The sequence below is a fragment of the Rhodnius prolixus genome, unplaced genomic scaffold (genome assembly GCF_049639745.1).
Source record: "Rhodnius prolixus isolate KJV_2025 unplaced genomic scaffold, Rpr scaffold_3, whole genome shotgun sequence".
Classification (NCBI taxonomy): Eukaryota; Metazoa; Arthropoda; class Insecta; order Hemiptera; family Reduviidae; genus Rhodnius; species Rhodnius prolixus.
The window spans coordinates 9978003-10000000 of NW_027411603.1; the positions used below are offsets into that span (position 1 = coordinate 9978003).

A 21998-nucleotide genomic window follows, 5' to 3' on the forward strand; every position below is an offset into this window, starting at 1 on the left:
CCTTGTAGTTACAATCCAACTGCAACAATTTGCTTTTGCCATCAGGATTGGGTTTTCATTATGAGGAAACATATTTTGTGAAGCTATTTGTATTTTATCTGTAATTAATTAAGGAACCATCTTAGACTTTACCGGTTAAATTTAGTTATGAGACCGTAACACTTAGCGCATTCTACTGTACTTCATTGTAAGTTACTTTGTTTTTATTTTATTGATAACATGGCGGGAAATATTTTATTTTGTTTTTAAATTTCATTTTTGTATATTAGGGGTTTATATCAAGTTTTATCTTGATTATCTTTGCTAGTAAACTTCTTCTATTTTTTTTTTTCTTTGTTTATGATCCCAGGATAGCTGTTGATAAACATAAGTCGTTTGACTTTATTATTACGTAGTTCTTTCTAACTATTAAAAGCTTAAATATTTAAAACAACTCCGTCTAAACTTAATGCCTGTCCGAAAGAATAGAAAAAGGTAAAATATAAACTGTTCTATTTCGGATAAAATACAAGACAAACCCTTTGACTAACTGTAAAATGTTAAAATAATTTTAAAACTTGTTATAAATGAAAACATTAGAAAATAAAGATGGAATTACAAATTGATAATTACCCCATTTCTGAGAATGTAATACTCTAGATCTCGTCCAGGTTCTAACCAAACTCCTTTTTTGATATCCTCATCTGAGAGAAAGAGGCCATAATCTTTTGCTGTAATAAAAATAAAATTACTAACAATCTGTTCAGTTATGATTCTTTAACAACAAAGAGTCTTTAATCTGCACCGATTATTCCAAGTATCGACATTTTTAAAAACCGAACCTACAGCAATAATATAAAAGGCAAAAAAGTTTATCTCCTAATTTTAATTCTGTTTCAACCTCGATACAATATTATAGAGTGGACCTATGACTACCCTGAACTATACTCGTATTAAAGCCCATTAGACGATTTTAAAAGATCGGTAATGGTATTAAGGATATAGGGAACAACAGAAAAAGGTTTATATATGTAGATGTCATTTCGCGTAATGAGTGATGCATTTGTCAATGAATGCAGAAATAATAATGCTTCAAGTAAGATGCAGCAATAAAAATGAAGTTATACAAAGATTTATAATTACAAAATATTTGGATTTAATCTCCTAACTGAATGTAATATTCTGAGGAGAGCGTGAGACGTGCAAAGTTAAGCTAGATATCGTGTAACACTCAGTGACCAGCATCTGGTTTTGGCAATTTACGACAGTGACGTGCGTCACCTGCTTTTAAGCTTAAGAAAGTTCAAACCTCTGCTAGTCTACGAAATATTTTATGCCGGTTTGCAGATTAGAACGCAACGCCGGGAGAGTGTCAATAGAACAATAACTGGGAAGTTTAGTGAAAGATTTCAACTAATCTCTCACTTAAACGTGTACTTAATAGAAACTACTTCTTCATACTTGACTACCCTTTTTTGATTTTTAAATCCTACCAATTAAAACAGTATATAGAAATCTGATGGTATCCATTTAAAGTTTTTAAACAGATGCTGACCCCTAATTTCATGAGGAATGTTGTCATGTTTGTTTTTGTTTAAATAGATTTGATAACCAAAATTGTAGGCTATCATCATTTTGAAGATTATCTACAAACTTACCCTCTCCCATGTTGGCTTCGGATATTTTCTCCCTGATGATACGGCAAGCATCGTAGACTGATGTTGACGGATCAAAGCCAATAGTTTTGGTGACATTTTTGTCCACAATTGAGATACGAAGTTGAAGCGTCGCCATTTCCGACAGGCTCCTTCTCTGCAAAGAAGAACCCAATAAAAATATTATTTAACAATATACTTCATGATTCATGTTCTCTTAAATTTAACAAATGACATTAATGGGTAATATTCAACAAAATTGTTGAAATTAAAATAAAAATGGATTGGATATCGGAGTCTTTGCGCTGGAAGCCATCTGTTTTTCTTTTATCAATTATCTGGGTAAGTGCGTTTTATTTTAACTAACCGTAGTAGCTAACTAAGATTCTGGCTTAGATAATAATATGATTCATAAGTGAACTTGTGGCGTATAGTTATTGGAATTTAAGACAACGACATCCAAGAGCTTAGAGACATGGTATTGAGTTCGATTCTCGGTCCTAGGGGAAAAAAATAATGGTGTAGTATGTTTAGCTATCCGGTTCCGTAGACGACACCTGTTATGAAGGACGAAAAGCCTGCCTTAAATAATAGGTATCATGTTACCTTTTACTTGTAGCCACTTCGCTATGCTACAAAGTGATGAGGGATTTTGGTTAAATATGTGTTTTTTGGGGGGGGATCTAGTGTATTCGTCCTCAAAGATCAATTTTATCTGCCTACAGTTGCCGGGCAAGGCACACATTCTACAGCACTATTACGAAATTGAGATATTTGAGAAATTTCAAAATCATGGAGTTTTCTGGTAACTTCCTAGGCGTGATATCCTCTATGAACGATATTGCCAATCTCTGATCTCTTCCGGTTATAACTGACCGGACAAGTCTGACATAGACTTAGGAGGTCAGTAGAGCTCAGATCTGCTGTCTTCCTCTGCATGTTATTTACATTTTTAAAAAAATCTAGATCTCTCTTTCTCTGTTCTGAAGGCCTGATGAAGAACTAAATATAGTTTGAAATGCAAGTGTAAGAAGTTTTCTTTTTTTAATCACTAACCTAATTACACTAAACTAATTAAAAGTGTTTATGTATGTACATTGGTTAATTATGAAATAACATTAGAGTGTAAAAACTGTACTGAATTTAATTTACAGTTTAAACAAATTCAATAACAAAGAGATATACACTAAGCACAAATGGAATTAACCTAACAAAATTATTTAAAAAAAAAAAAATGAGCGAGGCCCGCAGATAACACTTTTCTAGCTAACTATTGGGCGCACATAGTATATAGATTATTTTCGGTAAATTAGATTCCCTAAAATAATACTTTATGGTTTGTTCCAATCGCCGAACAACATTTCAGATAAATAATAAAAAAAATAATTTGATGTAGAATGAGAAGGTCCAGTAGAATGTATGATGGGCATGTATACTATCCGGTTTAAATTCCAATAGACAAATAAGGATATAAGCCAGTTAAATTTCTAGAGAAGTCACTAACTTAACCGCACTTTTATCTTCTACGATTATATCAATTTATTATTTAAATAGACATTGAAATCAGTCAAATCAATCTAAAAATTAGAACAATTTTTTCAATTCAAGAACCATATATAATCTAAATTTCAGTTCAGGGAAATTAGGGAGCCTGCAATTTAGGGGCAACCACTCCCAGATACCAACACATCCCTTCTTCTTAAAGTACCACACATTTTATGATGATAGCTTCCCCAAGTTAAGGGTATATCCTCTCTTCGATTCAATACGCTCACCAGATATTCTACACTTTGGGAACTTTAAACTTTGGGAAGGTTTTAATGAGGGTATACACGTACCAATCCTACTAACTATCCAGGATCCACTTCTTGGAGCAAACAAACTCTACCAGTAAACACAATAGGTCCTTCCCTTTTTTAAATTATAAAAAGGGATCAGGTTTTTCTTTGTTAATGAGTTTGCAGAGTCTCTATGATAACATTTACGGATTTTGTGTTTTAATAACTATGAAAGTTAAAATTTAAATAACATTTAAATATATTTATCGATAATATTAACCTAACCTAACCATAAAAATTTCCGAAGAATGCTAACGTTTGTAAAAAAAAACTGAATAAATTCCAGAAATAAATCAAATCCCAACCGCAATAATAAAGCTTCCGTGACGATGTGGAAATCGATTATGCATTCCAAATACCTGTAGTCAAATGTTTCATAGTTCTAAAAATGATTTTCTTATTTTATAAATGTTTGTTTAATAATTTTGACAAATAGAGGCAATAGAATAAAGTGCAAAACTAATTATTGAAAAAGAAATATATATTTTGAAAATAAACCATTGTGATGTCATTCAAAAATTTACAATGGAATGAGGAAGATATGTCGTCGACATGCATGAAGCAGGAAACTCCTGCCGAGAAATCTGGAACGAAATTGCTAACGAAGTCTTCCATCTAAGTCGTTTGAGAAATAGGGTGTCTTGGATAAGTAATCAACACGAAGATCGTCACCTCCGCCAAATAATTTCAAGTGAAAGATTTCGTCCTTCAACAACTATTGTGGAGAATCGGATAAACGATTTAAGATACAAAATGTCCATGCGACCAGTTTATGGCCGTTTTAGGGCGTTTGGTCATCACTTTTTCATCTATGGGGAAAATTATCATGATGTGACTTATTCATAAGCCATCCGTATCATCTTCAGCAAAACAATGCCTAAATTTAGTTGGAGGAACGGTTGTTCCATTTTGCAACAAAAATAAATACGTTTTGCCTTGCTTTTACTTTCACTGTTCTCCCGACTTACATCTAAATTTAACATATGTGAGATGGCGCAATGCTTAAGTTAAGTTTTCGCTCCCAATCAACAAATAACTTGAGGACCAAAAGATGGGCGATTACTTTACTTTAAAACAAAAATAATAAAAATTACTAAAGGGGTAAGAAGAGTCAATTTTCTACAAAATTTCAGTGGTAATCACAGTGTGGAGGAATAGGCGTTACCATTTATATGAGTGTCACTCAGCTGATATATCACTCAGGGAATTACAACAGTCTTTTGTTCTTAGTTCTGTTGACCCAGTTTGGGACCTTCAAGTACCGCTTCCACTAATATCACTGCAGATAATTAGTCCTCATCTGTACAAGTTCACTCACCATTCTGAACAAATGGACTGGTGAGTTAATGTATGCAATACTGTAGAATTGTTGTAATAGTGAAATCACAACATCAGTATTGTTATCTGCTTTATGAGCACAGATTCTGATGTCACCCAACCTGTGTAAGAGGCAAGTTTTAGACAGGCTATTTTAACACAATGAATGGCCAAATTTACAACCTCTAAGTTGCAGAAGATAAAAGCAGAATGGCGGTGTTTTAATCGCGTGGGTAGGTGATTGTGATTGTGGATGAGAATTCTCACATCCCGGAGAAAATTCAATATGGAAAATTCGAGACGATCGCAACACTTTCCACACCTGACAGGAGAAAGCAAACAAGCAGCTTTTCAGACAGAACCTGAAGTGTGTTATGAATTATTGGAGGTATCGATTGCAATTTTAGGCGAGATTAAATTGATAAAAATAGTTCAAGTTTATAAATGGCTCAGTTTCTATAAATTAGGGTGGTAGAACACTATTAGGGTGGCTATGTTTGTTGTGTTGAGTTGGCAGGAGGATATTGGCTGCAAAGTGTGGGAGATGTAGTCAGGTTATGACGGAGCTCTACCAAAACCATTATACTCCATCTTGTAGCAGCCACTGACTGGTACATCCGCATCCAGCGACCAGTTTGAACAGGTTTATTGCTTGGATTTAGTACCGATTCTGCTCCTTTTCGATAACATTTATATAATAATTGTTACACTATATTTAGCTTTACAATCACAAATAGATTATCAATCATTATTAAGTTATATTATATGCATTAATTTAACGTCATATTGAAGTATCCTTGACAAGCTGGTGGAGTCTATCTTTGTTTCCATTATCTTCAAATCTAATATCTAGTTCCTTCGTATTAAATGCCTTAACGATTTACGAAGATTATGATTCTACAACTTTACAAAATACCCTAATTATTGTATTCTGTACATTAATTATACATCATGCAAACTAAATATATAGAATATACAATAAAGCCTAATAGCAACATCCACTGGGCATGATTAGAGACTTCAGCCTTTGTTAGGCACCTCCAGGAGTTGTAATACGGCTTGATGGCATCAATAGATCAAAGAGCCACCGCCATTTTAAATGGTGGGTTAACGAAATGGGATGTGGAAGTGAGGGCATGAGCTAAAGGATTAGAAAGACTTCATAGATTGGTGTGGATGATAGGAAATTATGACCATTAAAATTTGAACATAAAAGATATGCTGAGGTCTTCAAGGAGGTTACAATGGATACTTGGAGAAGAAGAAATTAATTTTTTAAATAGAAGAAATCTCATTTCAAACAAATGTAAATTAAACAGCATAATGTCAGCAGTAAACAACAAAACAAACAAATAATCTGTAAATAACAAATGAGAAAATCTAAATAATATTATGTTCATTAATTCCATTTATTTAACTGCTCTATATAAACTAACTCTTCACAAATATGAGATTAACCATTGTAGCGCGAGATCAGGTTTCATTCTTGAGTGGTAAGCACGCATAAATAAGTGTGCGGTAAGATTCGAACAAGTTGCAAGCTGAGAATATTAAAAGTTGAGTTCCCTCTAAGCTGCAATTGGAAAAGCTCCCCCTTCTGGGACCATGATAGCAGTAATTTCATTCTTCCTTTCAAACCTTCACAAAAGTTCAAACCTTAAACAACCGCTTTCTAAGTGATCGCTATCTAAGACAACCATAAATTCACTGTTAACCAATCATTTGAAAAATTAAAGGTAAAGAAAAAAAAGAACCAGTTATAGTTAGCAATAACAGATTTCATTTCAAATCTGAAAAGATTAAGAACTAGAATCATTTTCAGGTTCGATTGGTTTCAGGATGATCTTTCCATTCTGCGGGTACACACACGCTTTGCCATTTCTCTTGAAAGGATTTCTGGTGAGCAGCAATAAGGGGCTACAGTTTATCGTAACTTCCGGCCACCTTGGTCCCATGAAAAGAAAGATGTATTACTTCCACTATTGCTTCAATTGGAGAAAATAATCCATTCCCATTGATAGTTGGCCATGGCTGAATTTGCTCTAGTGGTCGTACGAACTATATTACGAACATTTCATTCTTATTTAGTATTCCTTACAAAATGTCCAGCTTAATTTTCCAGTAAAATTTTTAAAAATTTAAATTATACTTTTTTTCTTAAGATAAATCATTGTCTCTATCTTACTTTAAAAAAAGAATATTGCCCAATAAACTTGTTCTATGGTTGATGACGCACAGTTTTCCTCCATGACGTAATTAATATGTTCCCAAATAGCAAAAAGCTCCTTGTTACACATGTTCGTTACATATCGCATTACATGAAAATTTTCAGTTTACACAAAATGCTGATTTAATAATCTCGAAACACAACAATCTTTGAAATGAAGGACACAAAACCAGATTTTGCAACGATTTCAGCACTCTGTAGAAACGTTCCTGATCTACTTAGAAAAGACTCCTCCTCGGGCCAATTTAATGGCCTTTTTTTATTATTTTGGCATTTGTTCCTTGAATCCTGGCAACCAGAAAAAAGTGAACTCACTAGAGAACCATCTTCCTTGTGAAAATTTCGGAAAAAAACCAGTAACCAACAACAATTTCGTTTCACTTATTTTGTTCAAAATTTTTCGTGTTGAATTCCATTGTTGGCACATCAAATATCAAATTGAATGAACTGATTTCCCGTCCCTACAGGTGTTGATGGACGAATTTATATCTATATATCTGAAAGGAATTCAAACACCAACCTGAATTTACTGATAGATGAAATACAACCAAGTAAGCTAGTCGAGAACTGATCAATGTGAACTACACGAGTTATTTCTTCTTTGTTTACCTGATCTTTGTGAGTCAATGTAAACAGTTTAACTTTAGATTCACCTACTGCATGTTTATTCTTTGGTAGCGACGGCGTAGGATTTCTAACCAAGTTTCAAGAAATCTAATGCGTATTTGTTTTGGCCAAGCTGAGATAGAATTCTCCCCTCATCACCCCTCCGGCGAAAGATGCATAGACATTCATCTCGTAATTACAAACTGATATATACAAAAATCTGAGCAGCTGTCGGTTGACAGTTCCCCATGAATTTTTTTCAAGGATTTGAGGAATGTAGTTAAGGGTTTCCCGGTGATATCTAACCCATTGGAGGTTGGCAAGAAACTGTGCAAAAGCGTTAGGAGTATAGCTAAGAGAAATGAGCGTAATTACAAAGAAGAACAGTGTAGGATGTAGCTTAACACTGTGAACAGGAATATAGATGTTTGCATGCATATAAAATCAGTGGATCTCTCGGCAAAAGCTGTCTCAGTCTCCTGTCTCAAAATATCTCTCAGACAGGATTTTCTGGCACGGAGTGTAACTAATGTAAGTTCTAAGAGTAAAGAATTCAAATGGAAAGTAAAGAATGCTGAATATATTTTTTATACCCCGGTGAAATTAGATCACCAACAAAATATCATGTTGGAAATAAAAAAGGAGCGTTAGTGATAAGTATTTTAATAGCTACAATGATAATAAACGCTTATGTACAGGTGAATTCGGTTAGGAGGTAGGATGGTGAAAAGGATATTGTCTAAGTCCAGCCGATGTACAGAAGAGAAGAAATGATGGTTCCAGCAACTCTCTTCCCTGTATCGACTGGATTCGATGGCCAAACTGCTGAAGATTGGCGATATGCTTCAGTATGCCTCGGCTTCATACTACTTTCTGGTGGAAGTCGTTTTAGGTGGACATTCCATCACAGCATGGGAAGTTTTATACGACGAGGCGGCGCTAATGACCAACTTGTCGATGCGCCAGGGGCAAAAAAATAAAATAAATTAATAAGATTTACTGGATGAATTTAGTGATATTTTACATGATTTCTTTTTCGCATAAATACAAAGTTTCAAGTAAATTTAATTACAAGAAATTCTGGTGAGGGTTCGCATCTAATTTTTGATTAAATAAATTATTTTTATCACCGTAAACCGAAGTTATGAATAAAGGTTATTGATTTATTTATTGTAATATACTGTACTTACAGTTACTTAGGCAAACCATGCAGACATGTTTGTGTTGCAGAAAAGTAGTCCATAATTCTGAATGTAATTCCTAATTTCTGCCTTCCTAAGATAATAGTTGTTGCAACTACTTGGTCTATTAAAATAAATCTAGCCAACTCCTTTAACTCCAAAATAATTAAAGATTTTATTATAAAAGAAAAAAGTGATAAAAATATTAAACCTTTCTTTGCTTTATAAAAAAAGATAGGAACAGTAAAACAGTGAATGAAGAGTTGTAATTGAAGTACATAATAACAAATGGAAGTGTTATTTTTAAATCAAGTAAGCTGTGTACAGCTTGTCTTCTATATTATAATAGCATCGTTCGTTTATAGCCTACTAGAAATACCAAGTGTATTACTGGAATAATTTTACTTCTTCAGTTGAGCAACGAAAGGGGCAAGAAAAAATAAATTTTTAATCGAATCATTAGGAACGATTTAAAGATTCGACCAAACCTCCTGTAGTAAGTAACAAATTATAGCGTTCATCATTTTGTCGTTACGAAAATAATCTATTTATTAAATGAATTGAGCTTAGATTTGAAGTGCGGTAATGACGTATAGCCCTTGATCAGGAAATGTACCTATGTATCCTGTAAATTATATTAAAATGTCTTTTAAAGATGCGTATATAAGCTAAATGGCGGCGTAATAAATCATCTAATATTATTCCAGGTTGGCGTCAAAGCCATCAATACTTCCATGGCAGTCTAATTTTACTCTAAACCAAGCAAAGAACGGGTAATATACAAAAGAGAGATCCCCCTCCTCTAACCATCAGAATCGTTTAATACACAAGGTGGAGGAGGGAAGCATTGGGCTTTCTGCCAGGCTTTGTCCAACCGAAATGGTGTAACAAAACATCCTAAAACCACCATCTATTAATCTTACATTCAATTTCTATACTGGCCAAGTTTCATACTTGCAAAAAGATATATATTATCGCTGAATCAAAATTTCTTTGCCTCAAAGGACGAATTAAACTTAAAATAGTAAAAAGAAACTTTAGAATTAAAAGAATAAGTGACAGTAAAGAGAGTTTTAACTAAGTGGATATTTAACATTAAAATTGCAGCAGAAATGTTCGCTTTTCGAAAGTTTAAGAATGAAGAACTTCCTTCGCCTGCAATTAATAACCTAGAAATTTCTTAGAAGCAGAATATCAAGCAGTTTGCTACATCCGCTTTATACTAGGCATAGATCCACCTGAAGATGGCACATCAATGCTGTTAAGCATAGACCCGTCTAAAACCGTTATCGTCACTTATCGACAGATATACTAAGAAATCTCCTACACTGTATTGCTCTACAAGGATTCTCTTCATTATGCTCCTAACGTTGAGTCTGTCCATTTTGGATTATATCAATACAAAACGACTAAAGACCTTTCGAAATAAAGTACCTACGTATACTCTAAGAGAACCTTGGTTTCCCAGTTACTCACTAATTCACCCAGAACTCGTCAGGCAAGATATCCACATACGCGACAATAGATTAAAGGACAATTTCTTATCCAATTACCCCATTCCACATAGGCGTGCTCACTTCTAAGTGAATGGTTGAAACCTGGACTATAACCCTTCAATAGTTTTAGCCAGTATTATCAGGATGTGTAAAGCGCTAAATGAATTGGTCCACATATTAGTTTGAAAATGAACAATAAATAGTGGCAACAACCGCGAGAAATACTGGACTATTTTAGAATACAACATAATAACTTACTACCAACACAATGAGGTGTATTATTGACCTACAATTCTAAATGAGCAAACAATAGATCAAATGCATTTGGCAAGTCAAAATGAAATTAGGGAGCAAGGCCATTTTTCTATACTTGGCAATTAGTCAAGAAGACGGACGTCGTGGCTGTAGTTAGTGGTGTACGACGTACGTGACGTCTACTCTCTCTCTGTCTACGCACTCTGCCGACAAAACAAGTAATGAAATGTTAGACACCTGACAAGGACAAACAAGTAGGTGAAACTAGGTGGAGACAACGATATTTTGTGGTTACAAATGTTACATAAAGCAACCTATTTTTTGTATATAAAATAAACACTTTTCATTTCCTATTATTGAATTTATACCGGAAATGCATTTCTTTTTGAGGAAATAGCGTTTCTCGTCCTCAGTGTTACAAAATAACTCAAAATACCAAAAATTTAAACCTCTGCCATGAACACTCGCAAATCTTTCTTTAACAATTTTTAAGGTTTTCTTCAAACTTTTCATTTTTACTTAATATCAGCGCTTCGATATTAATAATAAAACCCATCACATAATTAATTATTGCAATTAACAATTTCTTCCTTTCTGACGGTTATTTTAAGTCCATTCAAATCAATAAAATCCAACCATTCTTAGTAAGCGAGAAATTCTAAATTAATAGATGACCCAAATAATAAATCGAACTATTAACTCCTACAACTTCTCACTAGCAGCAAAACTCAACTGCCATCTATTACTATACTGCAGCATCATTTTGTACAACCACTTATCAAAGAAAAAGCAAAGTATAAAGATCTCTTCATCATTTGGATGCTTGGGAAAATAAAAAAAGTACGAGTATCAGACATCTTTGTAAAACTGTATTGAAAAAATATATTGTTATTTATTCAAATTATAGAAAATCTCTTTTAAAATAGAAATATATGATTTTAAAGTGACCATAATTCGATAAAAAAAAGAAATATTTAATAAAGATTGACTTGCCTTATATATCATCAGGAAACACAGTTGTACTGGATTGATTGAGGTTTGCTCAAGATTATCTTGGAGGAAACGACACTAACAATATCTTCTTATCTCAGAAAATCATCAACTAAAATTTATCTTAAGAGCACCAGTTTAACTGACTGGATTCAGCGAGAAATCCAGAAAGTATGAAAAATCAGTTCAATTTTTCAGTATAGAGATGGAAAACTGCCCAAGTAAAAAAGATGTATATTTTATATATTTATTTATTTATCTTTTTATAGCAATCTTTTATCTCCAAAGGTTTGTGGCAGATTCCTAAGAAAGCCTACGAAGAGTAAGTAAATCTTATGCTAAAAATAAGTATACTTATGTGCTTAGTAAAAATTTCATTTAAATTAAAAAAAAAAATCTGTTGTCAATTTTATAAATTTTGTTTTCTGAATGAAATGTCCTTAAACTTGGACTATTTACTAAAAAGATTATTATACTGCACATTCACTATTTAAAAAGAAATTATCATGTTATCCCTCGCAGAATCAGTCCGAAGAGATTATTTTTTGAAAGATAGGTTGAAGCCAAAGGGGTGCTCCAACTTGCGTATTGTTGCACTGAAATTAAACTAAATTTCCTGTAATCTGATATTTATTTCAATTCGGAATTTCGGTTAGACATTCCAAAGCTTAAAAATATCCAATATGAAGGAGAAATTAATTTCAATTCTTTCTAAGAACTCCGCTTAAATGTATCCTGCAAAAGGTTTCAAGTAAACACGTCATCATGGATCTAAGGCGGTGTTGTACAAAGGGCAAAGGCAGTCATCGTAAAGTCATTGGAAAAAATCATATCTACCTAAATCGCCTTTTCGGTTGACCAAAAAGCGAAATAAAAGAATAGTGATTTTAACGACAAATAAATTTTCAGAAGCTGCTGTAATTCAAAGTGGTATTTCACCAAAACACAATCTGGAATAAGTTGCTCTTTTGACGGCCAAAGAGAATAAGTATTCACCAATAGCCATATTTTTATCATTCTGACAAAAGCAAAAGAAATTCCGAAATTAAATACAAACAAAATATAATAAGAAATTGTCAAAACTCACCCTCCGTATAGATCGATTTGGTGATCGATGTGGAAAAAGATGAGATAATAAGAATTGCCGACAACAACATTCAGCAGAACCACACTTTTCGCAGATAGTAGACATCGTCACTTTCTTCCTTACAAGTGAAGATAAAATTGCTTACGGGGGTGGCAGGAGACAATCTAACCAGAAGGAATGGACCTACTACAACGCCAGGATGATAGCACCACAGGGGGTGGTATGCCCCGAGAGAGAGTGCGATGCTTTTCACCGTACAAGATGTGGTACTCATGCGCGGCAGTAACTTTTCTTCCTCCTATATGGGAAATAAAAACACCAGGAGATGAAGCAAGCGGGGGTGTGACAGAGGAGGAATCCCTGGTTAGTAGGAGAAGAGAGCGCAGGACACAATACCTAAAGACAGTTATACCTAACGAGGTGCCTTGAAAGAAAAAGACGGAACTTTTTGACTGGCTCATATTCTTTGGCCATTATTGGTAACATTGTTTTTCCACGTGTGTTTGCTGGAGACGTAGAGATTAGAAATAATAGAATCTTCAGAGATAACTTGAAGATATTTTTCAAGCAATTAATCCCTCCCCCCCCAAAAAAACACGATTCATCAATATTTATACCTAATAAAAATCTCATTCTACTGATACTTGATGAAATAACTAGTAATACCATTTTTATGAGTATAATTAGGCTGTGGTAAATTCTGATGAAATTAGACTGCACTTTCTCTCAACTTTTACTAATTTTTGTATCAACAGGATATAAGAGGAATGCCCACGCATCTTAAAAAAAAAAAAAAAGAATACGTATTTTGAGGTCAACTAAACCGAGAAAAAGTGTTTTGTTTTTACAAAGAAATCTCAGTAAGTCTGTCAGTCAGTGGGCAGCATAATTCAAAATAAGAAAAACACAGCAAAGATCATCAAAAAGAAAGCTTTCAATCAACCTTCAAAGTTCAATTTTATTGAATGAATTTGGGAATTTTTTTTTTTTTTTTTAAGAGTTTCTTAAAAATAACTTCCACAAGTTTTTGGTTTTGGAAACTTTGTGCAGCTTCCATTTTATACACAAAGATTGTGGCATTCTAATGTGAAAATACGTAATAAAATGAGGAGCTGCTTATTCACATTAACACAAAAGAAAGGAACTACTTTATAAATTTCACTAGTAAATATATATTAGCAATGCGGCAGACGGATTTATCCTTGATAAGTGCACCACTTTACGTTTAATTTTTGTATAAGGTATTTTTATTCTCAATAAATGCACTATTATTATTATGATTATTATTAAAGAAACTAATAAGTGATAATAAAAGAGATTTTTTAATGAAAGAAAATTCTGTAACCCTTCTGACAGGTCAAACACTATTTAAATCACAATATAAAGCCCTTCTACCTTTACATTTAGAACCATCCATAATTTAAAGTTTTCCAAAAACGATTCCTAGTAACAGTTAAAAGCAAGTCACTTGAATTGTCTACAAATAATTGATTTTCAACTAAGCTACGTGCATTGATTTACAAGTGGTACTGCTAACTAAACAGAAAACAAGTTTCAACTTTTAGATACCAGTCACCAGTGCTGGAAAAGATATCCTTCCGATAGGAAATCCATTTCATCAAACCAAGGTAAAATGGGAGAAAACTTAAAAGTGGATAAAACTTAATTTATTTACTAACTTCTCCCTAACTTTGGATTGAAGGTGCTCTCGGTTTAATAGTAAACTTAAAAAGGGAAATAAATTAACTTCAGCTTTTTGTTATGAATGAAAAAGCTGAGGTACTTTGTCTGCCCAAAAGAGAATGCTCTCTTTTTTTTTGGTATTATTGATTGGCTAACAGCAATAGTAAATAATAACAGTAAGAGCAACGTGAATTAACCAATAACCCAAAGTTACACCACACATTTTACCAACAAAAACCAAAATATCAGTTATATTGACACTCGCCTCTGTCTCACTACATACTCAATTTGATGACATAAATTTACTTCAAACACCAAACTTTAGAAAACTATTCAATTCTTCACCCATTATTCTTTTTTTTAAAGACGTACTATATAATGAATTAACTTCTGAGCGAAGTCTACTCAATCTACTTCTAGTACAACTCTAAATCGAATTCTACTTGAAATATAAAGACGAAGTTTAGAGGAAATGGTCAAGTATTTTAATTTCAACTAAAAAATCTGAGTAAACTGGCACTTTCCGTTAGGAAATTTTCTTCGAAATTGGAATTTAATTCTCCTTAACCATATGTAGTGGGTGGCGTAACCACTCTGTTCACCCTAGAAGTGCCTTTATCGATACGTTATTCTTCTTTATGTTACAAACAGGAGATATAGATATAGTCGTGTATATGTGCAATACGTCACTAGTAAAGTAAAGTAATCGCCTATTTTTAAAGGCGGGGCTTAACGTCCAACTACCAATGAGGTGTCGTGGACGGAGGCGACTAACAAACACATTTAACTGTAAATTTCTTTTTTCAACCATTAAATAAAATCCAAGGCCTAAGACCGGGAAGCGAACCCAGTACCACAATGCATATTAGCTTTGCAGGTCTCACCTCTAACCGCTCGGCTACCGTGGCATATGTGCAATACGTCACTAAGTTTAGAGAAAATTGTGAGAGCAATTTCAGTAAAGAGGTACTTCGTATCAAAGTATTTTCAACGCTAAGGGAAGTTTCCAAAAACCCATAAATCTATGTCTTGGAATTATACTAGTGTATTTACGGGGATAATTTTCTTTACGCGAAGAAAATGTACATCATGGAAATACATAACAAGAGAGATCTGCACAGTAACGTCACAAAGACGAAGTAACAAAGTGAAAAAGAATGAAATAAATTTTGTTTAAAATTAGGAAATATAAAACTCATAATAAAACAAAACTACAGATAAAACAATGTCTTAGAAGTTAAACCTACCAAAAACCAGATAATATGCTTTGAAAAGCGAGAGTATACCAAAAAAATATACGTATATAGTTATATTTGATAAATAAAAAGTACGAAGAAGAGAACAATAGATGGAAGACTAACTCCTCTCCTCCATTAGAAGAAAAAGGATTTTAATCCTAAAGTGACAAGCGGGATGATACATGGACTTAAAGGCTACCACTTCCGCCAATCTCCTCCAGATGAGTGGATTGATTCCACAAACTAACACTAGAGATCGTTCTTTTTGGCTACGTTTCCCATCACTACTAGAGCATGCCACACCTAATCTAGTCTAGGCGTTCAAAGATAGGATATCCTTCTTTTTCTACAATACCCAACAGGCTACAAAATTTTCATTTATGATTTACTAGAAGCTTCTTTACATTATCTTACCAGTTTACGGTAAAAGTGTCTACAATAAAGAAAACAATAGGTAGTATTTATAGGAAAATCGATTTTCTATTAGTTCGCATTTTCACTAGTAATTACTTACTTTTTCAGGTGGTGCTGGACTCCAACCACCAGTTAGGTTTACACTTGTACAACTGAGTACAATAAAGAGGGGAAAAAAATATTTTCCTTTACTGCCACAAGAGATCTCTTCAGCTAAAAGAATCTCTTCTCTCAAGCGATTCTAGTTTTCGCCTCTAAAATCGCAAAGCTGGAGGACATCGACTCAAGTATTTCCTGAACTTCATGAAGCATACTGTACGCAATTGTTTAGGTTCAGCAAATCTTTGAACATATTCAAGCAGTTAATCTAAGACCTGCTTCAGAAGAAGGCAAAGGAATACTAGGGAGAGATTGTGACACAGATTCTTTAAGCCGAAAAGATCTTGAAAGACAGAAAAAGAAAAACCTTTACCTTAGACTGAGAGGCGAAAATCAGGACCAATTACATCTCCTCACATATATTTTCATTGTATGAATACGTTAAATCGTAAACAGTTTTTCCCCATATTTTTAATAATAGCCAAAATGATGGATAAGAAATAGTAATCAGATTTCAATTAATACCTAATTCATCGTCCTCGAGCTCGCTCGTTTTATCAGAAGGATGTGGATTAAAGAAATCAAGAGATGTCAGAGCCAGTCTTATTGACTTTCAAATTACCTCCAAGGAATAAATAAAAAGAAATGCAGGTATCTGTTTTTAATGTTCTATTCCATTTCAAGATGGATATAATCTTTAAAATTTAAATTTAACAATAGCTACTCTGCAAGAGATGTTGATATATGTATATAAACTAACGGGATTTATAGAAAATAATAAATCTAACTAACCTAGTTAGAGGGAGAAAAAGACAATGGGATTTTGAGTTCATTTTACAATGACAACAATTTTTAAAGCTGAACTTATCGTTTTTTTGTCACAGTAAATACAATACGCTTCGGAACTAAACATCTTAATTCTCAGGAAGATAGAACTGAAATTCCGTTTATGCCGCGAGTGATATATTTTTGGTATGTACGCGCAGTTACCCGACAGTAACTAAGCGATCAAAATCCCTGAATCCCTACCTTTAAGTTAAACATTTAAAATTAATACCGTTACATAACTGTGAACCACGGCCTTCTGTAGATATAGGGCATTGTTTTCTTTAAAAGGAACTCTTAATGTCACCCATAATATTATTAGTCTGAGTAGCCAGCGGGCTAACACATCTAACCGCATTTTCAGTATCCCTTAATATGCCTTAATGAATAGTTCAAGCCATAACTTAAAGAATCAAATCTTTTTTTCTTTTTTTTAATCATCAACCTACTAAACATTGGATTATCTTCTGTAATTGCCGAATAAGAAGAGGAACTCAGGAAACGAGGAGGTGGAGAATGGGCTTACTTGCCCCCATTGGTGTTCCGAGCTGGTCGATGATGTCTCGTTTAGCACATGTAGGTGAGGCCGAGTGCATGAGCTTGCACTGTAGATGAAAGCAACCAACCCTTCAAGAGTTTCAGACATACTGGAAGAAATATTTCAGATTAGGGATGTGGGTTCCGCGGGAACCTTCTACAATACCCATAAGGTTATCTACTGCTCTAAAACTCACAAAATTATTAACTATAAAAATTTAAAGTTTGCACAGTATAGTATGTCATTAATTGCCAATGGCCTCCAACTTTGTCTGAATGGTGAAAATTAAGTCCCATCAAATAGGAAGAAAAGACTGATCAAGGTGATGATGCTAATAGATCTTTCAGACCTTTTTTTTTTTAATTTTTTACTTTATTAATTCCGGATTTCACGTTCCCGGAATTTTCATGAGTTTCTCAAGTCTATTAGCTTAACTCTAAACTGGAAAACATAAAACTATCAGTGCATTAACAATGTAGGGTTCTGCTTAGGAAGGATCAAAATATGAAGCATCAAGAAAAACCCAGCAAAGAAATGAGTGAAAATTAAGAGCAAGAGAGTATTGTAAGATAGAGAAGTAGAAAATAGGACATCTTTTGGCCAATATCCAAAATGGATTCAAGATAAAACTGAAATCAATTTAGGGGAAGAAAAAGTCCAATAAATAAAACATTATTTTTAAATAATTTTTTTCACAAAAAGCTAATACAAAAATTAAAAGAAAAAATATGTAATTAAAACATTTAACAAAAAAGAGTGAGGCTTAAAAAAAAAATAGAAAATAAAAAAAACCTAAATGATTTAACACAGAAATCTTCAATGGCCATAACCACCACAGCAGGGTGGGTTGGATATCATACAGAAGGAGGCCCCCTGCATACACCCGGAGGAAGGTACGTACGCGCGCACATAGCAGCCAGGCAGCCTCTCAGCGAGAGTGTACGCTCAATACCAAAACCACTTCACCACCTCATCCTTTCCCTTTTGCGGGCAGGGAGCTCTGCCCACTCAACGCGCTTTGCCCTGCTGCTCTTGGTTTGAACAATCATCTCCTCTCTTACTATCTCACACATCTCTCAATAGCTCTCTTTCTCTCGCATAAACTAACACTCATGCATACACGTAAAAACACATACTGAGAGAGAGAGAGAGAATCTAAAACTGCACCCAGCACGGTAGTGTATCCAGTAAGAGGACCGCATCTCCAGTGAGAGGACACAGTATAAAACCCAACCCTTATTTTCTCTTATATTCTCATTCTCTCTCCAGTATACCCTCAAACATACACATACACACAGCACAGAATGTGTTTATGTCTGCAAGTTATCTCTACATATATATGTATATATACATACATAGTGTGTAGTAAGTATATTCTCTTACTGAAACGGCTACAATATCACCTAACAAAAGCTTATACTTTCTCAAATTGTTTGCTTTATATATGTAGATATATAGTACACATAAAATTCTACTTTTTACCTGTTTTAGTAATTTTGTTTTTTGCACTTATTAATTCTAATAGAATAATTCCACCAAAAAAAGTTATCACTTAATATAAATAACTTCATTACATGAATATATTTTACACACGTTTATAACCTTCTTCTTTTATAAACACTTTACTAACCATTTAGTGAGCAGTGACTAGCAAATAAACTATTAAGTTAGTAATGTAACGTTCTTATTTGTACCCAAAAATAGATTAGCAATATTTATTTATTTATAAATAAAAAGATTAAAAGAAAAATTGGCAAAAAAAAGTGGTATAAGAAAATAAAGGTTATTTTTAAAACGAGTAGGTTTCACAGCTGAAATTACGATCAAGGGTAAATAATCCAAAACAAATATTTTAAAAAAGAGTGGAAAATAAATCAAAATTGGCATTAATGATTAAACCCTTGGCAAGAAATCTTCAAAGCAATTCTTCACTTCAAATTTTCCGGAATCCAGGAAACATTTACAATAAAGATACGTCCTTATTACAAAAATTTATGTTATGAGAATTTGAGAAATATAAATTCGAAGCGGCAACTATGGAGATAAATTTAACCTTCAGACTGTTTTTCCTGAATAATCTTAAGAATTTCTTTCTCAATTAGTTATTTTAAATAAAAGGATTTAAACTGAACTCCTAAAATCTCCCAGCCTTAGGAATTTATGAAAATGTGGAGATTTTCTCTCTTCCGAGTAACCATCATTATCTTTTATCCTTAATTATAATGCAAAACAAAATACCACTTATGATTTAAAATAAACAAATCTACAAATAAAAATGAAAATATAAACTAATGAAGAAAAAGAATCAAAATAATCCAACTAAAACTTAATAAGATCTAACCAGAGCTCAGAAAAGAAGAGAAAAAAGCTTCTCTATTTTTATTAAACATCAATGAATTGAGTGCTTAAAAAGGGTAAGAATAAAACACGTTATCGGTCTTTAATGAAATTAATTGGCTTTCATTCGATTTATAATTAAGAATTTGGAATCAAAGCGAGAAGAATAGATTTTCTTTAACAAAAAATAAAATAAGTAATTAGAAAAGTAAAATTTGGTGCGCAAACCTTCAAAGAAAATGCACAATAACTTTTCTTGCAATTCGTAAAATGAAAAATGTTAAACTTGTCTGTTAAAAAAAAATAAAAATATGTTTAAAAATATAAATAATTTATCAAAGAAAACTTACTTATCAATTGGCATGTTTCGGAACTTTGTGGAAAAATTTTGAACGCGTTCGGCTATAGGTTTTCAAAAAGGATATAACCGAATTTAGGGAATATACTAAAGTATTATTGTTATACTTTGTATAATTCCACGGATTTCGTATTGGTTGTTGACCCTATGACGTCCGGGAGGGAACTGCCGCTAGTACAGAAGATAGTAGAGGTGGTGGACAACCCTCCTCGCAACCCTCTATAAGGGCCGTGCGACGTTCCCTACAGCCCTAAACCACTGGGTTTGTGTGGGATAGTGAGAGAGGGGTTGAATAGTATAGGGGCGCCGATGAGGAGACCCCTATGTGGAGGTTACTTCCCTTTCCCTAATGCCTTCTGCTTTCTCCTTCTTTAGAAGATGTCACCCGATCTTCCCGAACCACCCTCTTCTGCTAAAAAACATTACGATCACCCACAAATCATAGGCAAGCATCCCTCCTAACCACACGCAAAAAAAAATTCTCATTTGAATAAACTGTTCAACACAAAAAGATGAAATAGTGTTGGAATAATTACACAACCAGAGAGTACCAACAAAACAGAGGAGAATCTTGGGACTCTTTAAAATGAATTTGAATTTAATATAATTTTCATTAAAACCATAATTTTAAAAGAATTTACACACCACCCAAAAAAAAAAAACTTAACAGTTGCAAGTGATAATCTAAAGCTTGGCTTGCAGGGAAGAGTGCGGACAAGAGGAGTGAGAGGGAAAACAGGAAGTAGAAGAGGTCCGGGAAGCTGGGTGAGGAAATACAGGGTGTCTACACAATGTCGACGGTGGTGGGGATAGGGATCAAGTTGGTGATAGTGCCGCGGTGAAGGGCGCAAGTCATCGAGACCACAGTACAGTCTAACGGCAATGGTTCACAACACAAGTCTCTCTGGATTCCTGGCCAATCAATTCTCCTCAACTCTATATGATACTAACTGTAATTATACAGTCTTTTTTCCCATAATATTACATTTAATTAGAGCATAAATCAGACTTTAATAATCTTATAAATTATCTATCGTTAATATATAAAGAATCCTAATGTACTGCTGTATTTAAGGACAATACAATGGTTGGCTGAAATATCAAGCAGGACAGAGAAAAATGGTATAACCTCCCATTTAGAATAGTTGGGTTGCAGATTGCAGTTACAGCTATATAGAAAATAAGTAATAACAGAGAATGTTAAAACGAGATTTTTATTCAAGTGTGGGACGTCTATTTGTGAATGAAATGATGTAAATTTCAAGGACTATGGGAACAGCACCAGTAATCAGGTCCTGGTGATATCATTGAAATACCCGCCCATTCATAATATGACGATATAATATATATTAAAATAGAGTAGGAAACATTCCTAGAAAACGAAGCTGAACAATATCCTCTTTGTATCTACAATGAACAGTTTACTACAATTTCATTTCATGGATTCCAGAAAATTGAATTAATCACATCCCCACTAGTGTGCGTGGGAATACCAAATGGATGGAACTAGTTTTAGGGTCAGATATTTTTAATAAAAGTTTATTAAAAGCACATTTAATTTTTATTTTTTTAATTTTAAGTAGACAAATATTTCTACCAATCAAACGCTATCAAGTCACAATTAAATAACTTAAGATATTTAGAATATACGCAAAACATAAACCATTTTATTTACAAAATATTTTCAGGAAAGACTGGTAAAAGGCTAAATCAAAGGCAAAGGCTAAATTCTGTCCGAGGAACTTTATAAACAACCCAAACCAAATTCCCTACACGTCTATGGTAACAAAGTTTCCCATCCTGACCATAGAAACTTTGTTACAGCGCTAAATTCTGGCCTAAAAGGAAATCAAGTATTATTTTATTGAAACTATT

The 21998-nt window shown here is 33.5% G+C and overlaps 1 protein-coding gene and 1 long non-coding RNA gene across 14 annotated transcripts in view; one reads left to right on the forward strand and one right to left on the reverse strand.

The window, feature by feature from the left end:
- Window positions 1-21998, reverse strand: part of rhea (Talin_middle and talin-RS domain-containing protein rhea) — a 99038-nt gene that overhangs the window by 51085 nt on the left and 25955 nt on the right. For 11 of the 13 annotated variants that reach the window (XM_074124486.1, XM_074124483.1, XM_074124481.1 and 8 more), the window contains 2 exons: window positions 1638-1791; window positions 613-710 (listed from right to left, as the gene is read on the reverse strand). In XM_074124486.1, coding sequence (XP_073980587.1) covers window positions 613-710; window positions 1638-1773 — 234 coding nt within the window. In that variant the 5' untranslated portion in view covers window positions 1774-1791. Of the gene's footprint in view, window positions 1-612; window positions 711-1637; window positions 1792-12631; window positions 12657-20115; window positions 20266-21998 lie in introns of those variants that run through there. The other 2 variants (XM_074124489.1, XM_074124493.1) reach the window with 2 other exon arrangements.
- LOC141452401 (uncharacterized) overlaps window positions 20953-21998 on the forward strand; it is a 1931-nt gene continuing 885 nt past the window's right edge. Inside the window, exons 1-3 of the long non-coding RNA XR_012457376.1 lie at window positions 20953-21075; window positions 21199-21640; window positions 21812-21998. The exon at window positions 21812-21998 is cut by the window's right edge and continues 885 nt beyond it. This is a non-coding gene — a long non-coding RNA (uncharacterized lncRNA). The remainder of the gene's footprint in view (window positions 21076-21198; window positions 21641-21811) is intronic.